Source organism: Pelodiscus sinensis, chromosome 3, assembly GCF_049634645.1.
Source record: "Pelodiscus sinensis isolate JC-2024 chromosome 3, ASM4963464v1, whole genome shotgun sequence".
Lineage (NCBI taxonomy): Eukaryota > Metazoa > Chordata > Testudines > Trionychidae > Pelodiscus > Pelodiscus sinensis.
In genome coordinates, this window is record NC_134713.1 from 106,192,776 (window position 1) to 106,205,450 (window position 12,675).

The window sequence follows — 12,675 nt, forward strand, 5'->3', positions numbered from 1 at the left end:
CCATCAAAAGCTCTCTGCATTCTCAAAGCAGATAGACCTGATACTTCATGGCTACTGAGATTCTAGGAAGCTTTTCAGACTCTATCATCCTCCTCAATATTCTGTGCCTCTAAGACAGGAGTTCTACAAAAGAAAAGGGAGACGACATAAATGACACCAGGCACTCCCATATGCCTTATCCTGCCAGTTGGGGTCTCAGAGATATTCTGGCAGGCAAAGTAGGCTTTTGAATGTGCACATCAGGGCCCTATATCAGTCACAGTTTTACTCCCGATAGTCCTAAAGGCCAAAGGGGGCCTCCAGCTCATGTTGGACCTGTGTCACTTTAACAAATATCTCAAGAAGCGGGAGTTCTGGACAGTCTCCCTGGCCTCCATCTTTCCCTCCCTGGATCCAGGAATCTTGTTTGATGCCCTTAATTTCAATGACACATACTTTCACTTTTCCATGTTCCATAGCCACAGAAGATTTCTCAGGTCAATACCAGTACCAATTCATCATTCTTCCCTTTAGCCTATTTGCAACCCCTTGGTTTTCACAAAGTATATGATGGTCATAGTAGCCTTCCTCAGCTGTTGAGGTATAAAAGTCTACCTGTAACTCGAAAACTGACAGATCCAAGAAGTGTCACAGGCTCCAGTACAGAACACATCAGCATGGTCTGGGTCATCTTCCAAGCAACTGAGCATGCTGATAAATGAGAAGAAGTCAACTGTATCCCAGTTCAGAGAATAGAATTTGTTGGGGCAGTACTTGACTCAACCCAAGGCAGTGCCTTTCTGCTAGAGATCCAGTTCAAGATCATGCTGGACCTGATATTTAGTGCCATGGTCCACCCCATCACAATAGCTTGGGTTTGCCTCCAGCAACTGGAGCACATGGTGGCATGTACTTATATGGTTCAGCATGCAAATCTGTGCCTCAGGCCCCTGCAGATGTGACTGTCAGTTTATTCCCCAAGCAGATACCACTTAGACTTAGTGGTCATGGTTCCGTTTCCAATCCTCAACTTCCTGGTGGAAAAACCAGAGATTGTTAATGATAGGGATGCCCTTAGCTACTCCATAACCATCAGTAGCCCTAGTCTCAAATGTGTCAGATGCAGGGTGCACATAAATTCAGAAAGCTCAAGGCAGAATGCTTTGCATACCAAGTGTTAGGTGAGGTGGTGCAGGTCATGACAGATGATAATGCAGCCATGTTTACTTCAGCAAGCAGGAGGGGCACAATCTTGTGTCAGGAGGCCACCTGTATGTGGGATTTCTGTATGAAGCATTCCATTCATCTCAAGGCATCACATCTCCCAGGAACCAGAATGTACTGGCGGATCACCTCAGCAGTTCTTTTTCCCTCTCACCGCAAATCATCCCCTCACCTAGCGATCACCAGATTCATCTTCCAAAGATGGGGGGCCTCCCAGGTGGACTTGTTCACTACCAGGCAGAACAGGAAATGCTGTCAGTTTTGGTACCTGCATGGGCAGAGTCTGGGCTCCAACTCTGATGTTTACTTGCTCCCCTGGACAGACCTCATACTTTGTCTTTCCCCCAATCCCTTTGGTTCAACAAGTCTTAAAAAACAAATGGGATAGGGCAAGACTTATTCTGATAGTTGTGATGTGACTTCCCTAGCATTGGTTCAGAACATCCCTGGATTTCTTGGTAACAACCCATCTCTTGCTTCTACTCTGTCCAGACCTGATTTCACAAGACCACTTGCAAAGCTGGTTGCTATACTCAAGCTGAGCTTCCATGCACCTATCTGCATGAATGCTTGGTGGCTGAACCCTAAAGAATAGGCTTGCTCAGAACAGGTTCAGTAGATGTTGCTAGGCAATAGAAAGCCTTCCATCAGGGTTACCTACTTGGCCAAGTGGATGCATTTTTCTTTTTAGAGCTTCTGAAAATACTCTCTCTCTTTCTCTCTCATTCCTCCATTCAGTTGATCTGCTCCACTTAAAGCAGCAGGGCCTGCCCCTCACATCTATTAAAGTGCACTTACCAGCCATCTCAGCCTTCTACCTACCAGTGAAAGGTAGGTTGGTGTTCTTAAGGGGCTGGAGAGACATTATCTTCAGGTCCGTAAGCTACCATCCCCTACCACTTCCCAGAATCCTGGGGACTTAAACCTGGTTCTGTCAAAATTCGCCAGTCCCTACTTGAAGTGTTGCTTTCGTGCATCCTGCTGCTTCTCTTGGAAGTCAGTGACATTACCACCTGGATTGTGATCACCTCAACCAAGGGGTCTGAAATCAAGGCCCTTGCGTCACAACTGCCCTACACAGTGTTCAAGGACAAGATCCAACTGTGCTCCATCCAGCCTAACTACCAACGATGGTGTCTCAATTTCATAACAGCCAGGCCATTTTTCTACCAGTCTTCTTCCTGAAACCTCTCGAACTCTGAGCCAGAACTGAGCTGGGCTGCTTGCCAGCCTTCTAAAAAATTTACTGGTTGGGGTGGGGGAAATGCGTGTAGTCTATAGCATTAACCTATAAGCTTTTGCTTACTGGTTAGTCGACTACACTAATTAAGGTTGCTTGTCCAAACTTTGGAGTCCTTTGAGTTTGTAATATATTTTTGAATGTAATTTAGAAAAAAAATTTAAGAAAACAGTTAATTTGTTTTTCTAATCCATAGTTCAAATTGAAAACTATATTCAGTCAGTGTGATCATAGAAACCTATATCGTATTTCAAAATCATGATGTGTTTGTGAATACGTGAGTCATTAAAATGCCTTTTGATGCAAATATTTTCAGTTTAATTAATAGATTTTAAATTTAGAAAGATAAGGCCATTTCCTGTTTCTCAAAATTTTCCACACCTATTGGCACAGAGGTATATCAGATTTGTACGGATCTCCTTTATTTCAAGTTTAACAGTTAAATATTGAGACGATCCAGGACCGTTGGTAATATGGTGATATATAATAGTGTGATATTGTTAAAGTTGACCTTTTTAAAATTGTTTTTTTAAAAATACATTACAAGTATCCTTTGCAGCTTGATAAGTGAAAGTGATTTATGCTTTATGTACAAATTTGCTGTTTTTACAGATAAATTTTACATTTCTTTTAGCTCTGCAGTAAAATGGCCTTGTTTTCCAGAACTTGATGCTAGCTAGATGGTGAAAAATTATGACGAATAAAGGCACTTTTTCATTAATGTGGGTAATTCATTTTCACCTCTCTGAGCATCCATAGCTAGGTTGAAGGAAAAATTCTTCTGCCAACCTAGCTGCTTACACAAAAGAAGTTAGGTTGGTTTAACTGTAGCATTTAGGGCTGTGAATTTTTCATGCTCCTGAGCAACGTAGCTAGTTTCATCTAAATTTTAAGTGTAGATTAGCTCTTAGAACAGGAGCGGGCAATAAGCTGGAGACAGTTTGCCAGGGTTAGCCCCTGGTGGGCCACTGGTGCTTTATTTTTTCTCATGCCCACAGGTACAGCCACTTGCAGCTGCTGTTGGCTGTGGAACACTGTTCCCAGCCAATGGGAGCTGCGGGAAGTGGTGTCCTGGTCCGCACTGCTTCCGCAACTGCCATTGGCTATGAAAGGTGAGCTGCCAGTGGCCTTACTTGTAAACAGGCAGGTAAATAATACGCTGGCAGCCCGCCAAGGACTAACTCTGGCTAACTGCATCCAGCCCATCTTTGAGGTTTAAGAATTAAATTCTAACTTTTAAATTCAGAGCCAGCATTCATGTAAGGGGAATGTAAGCAGACTAACAGTAGAGGTGTTGAACCAATTCTACAAGCCAAATACATAGAGACACATTGGAATTACAATTCATCCACAAATTTAGTTCTCACACTGATGACCTTCTCAATCGAGATAACAGATGGCAGGGACATTATCAACCTAACGTTCAATGAAGGTGCCAACAGCTTTTCGTCTGTGTAGATTTTTGTGTCAGTACTCTTCCTATCTAATTGTTATTCTGTGATCCTTATGTGCTTCTTTTAACTATCCAATCTTTAGGTGCTTATAGGTTACCAGTTCTGCCTACTTGTTTTTCTCTTTGATATTTTCATACCCTCTGCTCCTTGTTTTCCACCCCCTTCTTTTTTTTTCCCTTCCCTCCTCTCCCTTCTCCCCTATTTTTTTGGGGTCTGCACATCCTAAACTCAAAACTCCAGTCATCTGAAGAAGTGGACTATGCCCACGAAAGCTCATAATACCATCTACATGTTTTGTTAGTCTATAAAGTGCTACCAGACCATTTGTTGTTTAAGTAAACGAATAAACAGAACACAAATCTTGGGAAAACAGGAGATGAAGAGTCAGCCTTAAAGTTGACACACTTCAAGGGCAACTCTTGTAACTCTGGAGAGATCAGATTGTCTAGTGATTGTGAGGAGCTCAGCTAGCAACAGAAGTAGGAGGGTGAATTGAGAAGTCTCTACCCAACATTGGAAATTTTGTAGAGAAAAGGGATTTTGTGCTTCCCTTATCTTCAGGAGCTAGGACTAGAGGCAAGCTTTCCCCATATTCCCACTTTGAGAACCTTGAGAAGGTTGCTGCAATAACTGTGTACCTTCTGAGGTTCATCTTGAAGGGGAGGAATTGGTGCAAAGATTTGAAATTGAGGAAGGTTATGCCTCCGTTGTTAAAAATGGGCTTTTTACCGTTCACTAAACTCTACCCAAATTTAGCCAAATTTGGAAAAATCTCCATTCAGTACAGGTTTAGAGTTTAGCTAAAACAATTCTCTGCAGATTTAATCTGAACTAAGAATGCTCCATCTCTGCACTGTTCCTGCATGCCAGCTGACCAACACATAAGTAATTTCCACAGAACTACTGAACATGTGCCTTCAGGAGCTGCAGGGGCTAAGCTGGACTTTTCCTGTTATTGCCCCTACAAGCTGCAGCTCTGAACACCAGAAGTGAGAATGGGGAGCCTGTGTCGCCTGTGTTCCTAATGCTCCCCTGCTGGTGCCCAGGAAGGAAGGAAGAGAAGGAGGCAGCCTGCTTTCAATGCAAAGGGATGAGGAGCAGAAGCTTGGGGGCAGGGATGAGAAGAGAGGACTTGGAACCCAGGTCTGCATAGTCCCAATCGAATGTATTAATCATAAGGCTGCTATTACTCCTAAAACTCACAAAAGTAGGGTGTCTTCTATACACCCTATAAAGTAGGGTGTCTTCTATACCTTGTTTAAGTGATTTGCTTAGCATCACATAGGAAGCCTGTAATAGAGCTCAGGACTGGACAAATGTGTAGAGCCCCAGTCCATTGCCTGAACAAGACTACCTTTTTGTTGTCTTGCAGCCCTTCATTCAAAGCACACAATTACTACATTGTAATTATCCAAAGAATTCAGCTTCGGCAGATTCATTTCAAGATAGTATGGTTGAGTGGATGGGAGTTGGATTTGCCACAGAGCAGATTTGGGTTGTATTCCCAGCACTGTTAGAAATAACTAAAGTTACATTAAATCATTTTCTTTGAAAGATGTAGTGTGAGGAGGAAAAGATGTGTTGCTTTCCCATGGGGTAGTGATGGCCTAGGTTGATCAATATTTTTACGTACTTCATAATTGAGGAGACTTGAATTCGTGATTTCCTGTTGCTGTATCTTAGGAATTCTGCCCCTACCTCCAAAATCCAGTAACTTTTTTTAACAGTCAGGTTTTGCAGGTGTTTCTTTGTGAGAAACTAGATCTCATCAGGAGAAGTCCTGTGATTAAATGTGGTTAGTGCCCACTGTTTATTCCTATGTCTGTGCAAAAAGGCAGTATAAGGTAAGAGTGGCGGTAAACTGATTAAGCTAAATTATTTTTAGCCATTTTTATTGAAAAATAAGTGTCCTCACAGACCTGCACTGAACTATGGATCTGGTTCTAATTCAGCATTTGTTTTAATGCAAATTTATGTTTAGACCCAGAGTATGTTTAAAAAGGATAACTGGGAGGAAATGGGGATGATATCTTTAAAAATCCGTGTCCAAATGACTCCAAATTTGCAACCAAAACTGAATCCTGAAGCTACTACTGCTATAGAAAATGTCAAGTCAATCTGACTGTGCATATGGATGTAAAGATATTTAAAATTTTTGTATTAATTAAAAGTTGTGTTGCAGTTTCATTGTGGTATTGCTAATAGCCATCATGTAATAACTTAAGTATGTTACTTAAGACAGCCATAAACTAGACTAAACAATTAATAAAGAAAATAAAGCAGCTGTATCTAATGCCACCAATTGGAATTACTCTACTACTTTTAACATTATATGTGACTTAACAAAGTTAAAATGCAGTTATCAGGCTAATCGTCTAGTCGATGCAGTTTGTATTGACTATATGATTAGTCCATAGGACCGCTCTGCAGAACCTCAGTGGAAGTAGCTCCAGGAACCAGCTTGAGCTGGGACTGAGCAGTCCTGGTTTGTGCCAGCTCCAGGAGCTACCCATGCTGCAGCTCTGCATTTTAAGTGTAGTAAGTCCTCACTGACCTCGTGCTCCCTGCGGCACTTCAGCCTTTGAAATGTACAAGAGTCCTGCGGTGGGGGCAGGGGCGCAGTGGGGAAATGGCATGAGCGGGGACTGAAGCAGCACTGAAGTTCCCACTGCAGAACTTCAGCCTTTCAGTCCCCACTCGCACCGTTTCCCTGCTGTGTCCTCTCCCATTCCTGGAGACAGTGTTCTCCCCCTCCCCCCCTTGCTGCCTCTCTCTGATATAGGCAGTAAGGGGTGGGAGAAGCAACTAGTTGAGTCACTACTCAACTATCTGAAAAGCTTATGCTTATTAGATGGTCAACTAGTTGCTTATATCCCTATGACTGAATTTAATAATGATTATATTATAGGCCTTAATTGGGTTGGAGCCTTGTTATGCTAGGCACTATACAAACATATAGTATAAGACCGTCCTTACACCTAAAGAACCTACAGTCAATGAAAGATAAGCAGGTGGAAGAAATAGGAGAGTAATTGTAATAAAAAGTTGCAACATACACCAGGTATATACACTTCTTTTTAAAGCTTATATAAAAGCACGGATCTGTCTGACCCCTTCACTTTTAAAGGACAATGTTTACTTGCTACCCCGCCCTTTTTAAATAGCCCCTTGTTACTGCCACTTATGTAAACCACTTGTATTTATTAATAATCATGTAAATATACTCAGCGCTTTACAAAAGTGTCACAATAAAAGAGAAGTTTTAAATTAGTCTGTAATGTAAGCTAATATGTATATAGAAACTGAATTGCAAGATTTTCTCGTGTATCAAATCCAATGATTCTCAAACGTTTTCTACTGACAGCTCCTTTCACACAGCATGCCTCAGCGTGACACACCCTTCACCCCAAGTTAAAACACAGTTTTCTATTTACAGTATTTTACAGTAACATTTGTGTTAATATTACTTTTCATAGCAGACTTACTAGCAAACTCGGAGATGTGTATTTGTGACTCCCAGGTAATAACCTCACAATCCCCTGAGGGATCATGGCCTTCAGTTTGACAACCCCTGAAGTAGATAAGGCCAAATGAGTGCAATAAATATAGGTGATCCTTTTTTTGAGGTACAGCTAGAATGTGAAGTGATTTGGTGAAGTCTGATATTGTGCTTTGCTTTAAAGGGGTAAGCTGCAAAATGAATCTGAATTTAGTGTGATATTTTCACTCTTTTAAAATGCTATGAGACCTAAACCCTAACCTCAGTGTTTGTATATTAGCCCACTATTGACCATTTGCTTTGTGGATAATAGTAGCAGTACACTGAACAGAATCAGAAATTGGAATCTAACATTAATAGTTCTGAGTCATCATTCAAATAAATAAATTGCTATGTACTGTAATTACTATAACCACTTTCTAGCCATATTACTTGTGAAGTTTTGGTTTATTTTCCTGTCTTTTTTCATATGCCATCTTTCTGCCATTAATAAAACTCCTAGTTTAACTCAAGGCTTAGCATTTAATTCTAGGACTATGATATGTTCTGCAGTAGAGGCATGCTTTATTTTTAAAATCTACTTTGGATAATGTATTCATAGTTCATTAAAATTCTGTGGTGTTTGAAATGAACATAGTGCAAAGGGTTAGGATTTTTTTGTTTTGTCTTTTACTCTTCCCATTACAATTTTGACCATATATTTTGTGAAAGCTTATTTTTACCAAATGTAATATGTGGCTAAATTAACTTGTTTTCTGATAATTTGTGAAGATTTATTGCCCAGATTTCTTTTCTCTAACCCTTTAGATTTTTTTGAATGATTTTTTTATTGGTTTCTCCCTTCCTTCCCCCCTTTCACAAAGAAACAGGCAATGAAAAGTACAAAAAAGGCAAATGTTTTGTGCTTGTATGTTTTCAAATATTACACGGTTCATTGGCTTACCATTGTTATCCTGTTTTATAACATGTCCAAGCTACAAAGGCAGACAATAAAAACCAGACAAAACTACATAGACATAACATATTAGACCCTTTAGATTATAATGCAGATGAAATACTTGATTCATTCTTTATTCAGAAGTATAATGAGATGTGTGGTTTTACATAACCAAAGCATTCTTGTGAGAAGCATGAAAAAGCATTCATATAGATCACTTTTCCAGAAGGATATTGGATTTCATTTTTAGTTATCAAAAGTTTCATAGGGTGGATAATAAATTAACTAAAATGGGACTTTGTTTTGCTGATATTATTGCAGCTTTACTGATACACCAGAAAGCCAGGATGGAGCGACTTCAACATGAACTTGAGATTCAAAAGAAAAAGTTGGATAATCTAAAATCAGAGGTCAATGAAATGGAGAATAATCTGACACGAAGGCGGCTGAAAAGATCGAATTCTGTTTCTCAAATTCCTTCAGTAAGTCAAAAATCTCTGTATCATGCAATCTCTGTAAAATGCAAACCCATAAGCATGATCTTTCATAATTCAGTAAATGGCACATTGGCTACCAATTTAATTCTAAATACAGTGTCATTCCAAATATAGGTATAAACAGGTATAATATGCCCCTCGTAGCAAGAACTGCTAAGTTGGCAATTATGGTTACACACTCACTGAACTTTCTCAGAAGCTATCAAGGATAGTACAATGCACACCATATTTCAATAGGCTAGTTTGAAAGTCTCTAATTGGAGCATCAGTGTACTAGAACTTCAGTTTACAATCTGTTTCATAGCACACCTTTCACCACCTCCTTTTGTGCTTTAACTGTCTCTTGTCAATTGTACACCAAGATGATCTGTGAGGATTAAAAGCCATGGCAAAGGGATGGCTGATGCATCTCCAGGCCAAAAATAAGCTTAAATGTACATTTCCTATGTGTGAATGGTGATTGATATTGAAGTGGGAAAACTCAGTCTAACAGATTTGTTTTTTCAGCTGGAAGAAATGCAACAGTTGCGAAGTTGTAACAGACAGCTGCAGATAGACATAGATTGCCTAACCAAAGAGATTGATCTTTTTCAAGCAAGAGGTACAGTATGCTTTCTCAGTGCATCAGCAACTGCAAACTTTCTTGACATATAAATTAGATACCAGGCTAAGCAATACAGGAGGACATATGTTATTTGCTTTATCATAATTATTTTAGTGTGGCTATGAAAATACTTGCATTCTAAACTCATGGTTGGGTTGGTTTTATAATCTCATTTTCTATCCCCTCAAATAAAAATCAGTGGTTGACATTTATTACACCATGCTTGCCATAAGTATAGAAGTAAATTATTTTGTAACATTGGAGAAATCTAGCTAGCTTTTTTTTAAAAAAAAAAAAGTCATAGCGAATGGAATAAGTTTCTCTGAATCCATGGTCAACATTCCCACTTTTTTCTGTCAACTATCTAGCCATAGGTAGTTAAAACTATGCTATAGGTTTGCTTCCAGTATGTCCTCCCTCCCCATCTGCAGGGACACAAGCTTTTTTTCCCCTCTTGATTTTGGATTCTTTGGTCATTAAAGACCAAGATTGTGCACCTGCAGGTTAGGAAGAAGAAGATGGGCATGTAGTGAAGATAATATTACAGTGAAGTTTTGAGCCCCAGGATGTAACTAAGAAACAGAAAAAGAGAAGGATTGATGACATCCAAGAAGAGAAGTCATTGAGTAAAACACTTTGAGATTTGATAAGATTTATTTAAGAGGAAGTTAAAACAAGAGAGAGAGTTTATGAAACATTAGGATTTAGAGATTAAACATATACAATTGAAGAAATTCAAATGAAGTAACCCCCACATGAATAGCACCTCAGCAGTAACCTGTATGTAGCTTTTATACATTACGTTTTTCATAATTATGAGCTTAATTATGGTTAGGGAGCTCATGGGAAATAATGCCTTTCTTTGAATAAAATTATCTAAAAAACTGAAATATGTGAAAGAGGTAGGTGAAAACTACCTGTATAATCCTTTTTATATATACAAAACTTTAGTTGAAAGTTATTTAGGGAAATCAGTCTGTCATCCTGAGCTGCTGACTAAATCAAGACTCTTCGAGGAGTGTCCCTCTTGGGGCTCCATGTTAGGTGTCTGAGGACCACTGCACTTCTAATCAGAGAATTCTGGCAGCAGTGCCCTGGGTTGGCTGCGCACACAGGGCAGCCAGCACGCGCCGTTTGAAGCAGCTACTCCACATGCGCAGCCAACTGTCTTTTCAGTTCTTTCTCTACAACTGTTGGCTTTGATCAAAACCCAGAAGTCGCTCTCAAGTATTAGCTAGTTGTTAATGTGTTAGTACAGTTTGGTAGTTTCTTGTTAGTTCACAGTAGTTTAATTAGTATAGTTCTATTTATTGTTTTAAAAAAAAGTGAAATAGTTAGCCTTTTCTTTCTTCAAGGTTCCTGCTTTGCAGAAACTGTAAAACAGACATGCCTGGTTCACTTGGCTCTAAAAGTTGTATAACCTGCAGGCTGCCCATACTTGCGTCTGATGGGCACTCTCAGTGTGTCCATTGTTGTGGTAAGGAGCATTCTATGGAATCAGGGCCTCACTGCAAGAAGTTTGCATCCAGGACCAGAAAAGTGAGAGAACTCCAATTAAAAATGATGGTCCTTGAGTAGTCTGTCCACCCAGCTTCAGTTCCAGAGCACACTACACCATCTAAACAACCTTCTTTAGTGGTGGTCTCTGAGAGAGCAGTTCCCTCAAGATTGAGTTCAGAGGACCCTGAGCAGATTCAGTCATTCCAAGAAAAGGTCACATTCCTATTCTGTGGCTGATTCCCACATGAGGAAATGCTCTCTCCTGAAGAAATCAGCTCTGGCACCAGTTGCACTTGAGGCACAAAATGAGAGGCACCAGCCAAGTCTGGCACCAGTAAGGGCTGAGACTAAAAAAACAGGGCATGGACCACCTCCAAGGCACAGACCCACACTAAACACAAGGCTCTCAATAGGCACCAGCCAAGGCACCATTGGCACGGGCACCAGCGAGACCATGTGCAGCTTTGGCACCAAGCGCCACCATGCCACCGCATCGTTGGTGCAGACCAAGCATTCAGCACCATTGGTGCAGAGCTCAGCAGCACAGCTGTCCTCAGTACCAGGGCCTGTAACTATTATGTTGGCGCCGCAGGCATTTACCACTAGTGCAGACTTGCTAGTATCCTCAGTGCCGGGAACAACATTATTCAGTACTAATGGCACCCTGAACACTTTCTGCTTCATCCTCTCCTCTACACCAGTTGGATCTACTTCACTGTTCTCCAATGATAAGGAAGAGGAGCCCCTGGGTGTCCATACTTCGAGGCACTCCTCGCCAAGGCCCAGCAAACAGCCTCTTCAATGGCAACCCCACCCCACCCCTGTGGTTACCACCACTAATTCCTCGCAACTGGCCATTCTGGGATCCTTAGCCTCATATCAGGCACAGCAACCTCAGCAGCTACCAAAGCCTTCCCCAGCACCCAGATCTCAAGCACCGACTACCCAGTCACCCAACCAGTCTATGACTAAGGAGGAAGAGGATCCTGATGTGACAGGGGAGAAATAGACACCTGACTCTCCCCCACCGATACACTTATCCTTATTACCAGATGACACCTTCATGCCCCCTCCTCCAACTTCAGGGGATGATTTTATATCCTTCTAGGAGTATATAGAAGAGTAGCAGACTCCTTGGAGCAGTGGTTCTCAACCTTTTTGATACCAGGGACTGGTAAACCCATTCACAAACTTTTCGTGGACCGGTAGCATTTTATATGCATATTCATTATGAAAATTGTGAATATGCAGGTGGGGTGCTGCTGGTCCACCAAAAGCCCAGACTCCAGAGTTCCCAGTGCCAGTCCTAACCCCTAGATCCCCCCACCCCTCTGCTACCTCCCAGCACTAGCCACTGACTCCAGAGTCTGCTACACCCAACCCCTCCACCCCCCAGTACAAGTGTCCTGCTCTGAGCCTCCCAATAGCAGCTCTGCTCCCATAGCCCCCCATTACTAGTGCGGCCTCTGGAGCCCCCAAGCACTAGCCCCACCCCCAGAGCCACCAGTGCCTGCCCCACCCCCTTACCTAGCCCTATGCTGCACCAGGCATGTGCGGGTCTCCTTCCCGTTGTGGGGTGTTACCCCCAGAGACGCCACGGCACAGCAACCAGAGGCCTGCAGCCGGTGGTTGGGAATCGCTGCCTTGGGGAGTCCACTCTCAAACATGCTGGAGAATCAGCAGAAGCTGATGGATATTCTCTATAACTTTCCCATGAATGATGGATGCCCTAATGGATCCA

General features: G+C 41.6%; 1 protein-coding gene across 8 annotated transcripts in view; it reads left to right on the plus strand.

The window, feature by feature from the left end:
- Positions 1-12,675, plus strand: part of TAB2 (TGF-beta activated kinase 1 (MAP3K7) binding protein 2) — a 121,527-nt gene that overhangs the window by 92,722 nt on the left and 16,130 nt on the right. For all 8 annotated transcript variants that reach the window (XM_075924402.1, XM_075924403.1, XM_075924401.1 and 5 more), the window contains 2 exons: positions 8,655-8,815; positions 9,338-9,431. In XM_075924402.1, the coding sequence (XP_075780517.1) occupies positions 8,655-8,815; positions 9,338-9,431 (255 nt within the window). The remainder of the gene's footprint in view (positions 1-8,654; positions 8,816-9,337; positions 9,432-12,675) is intronic.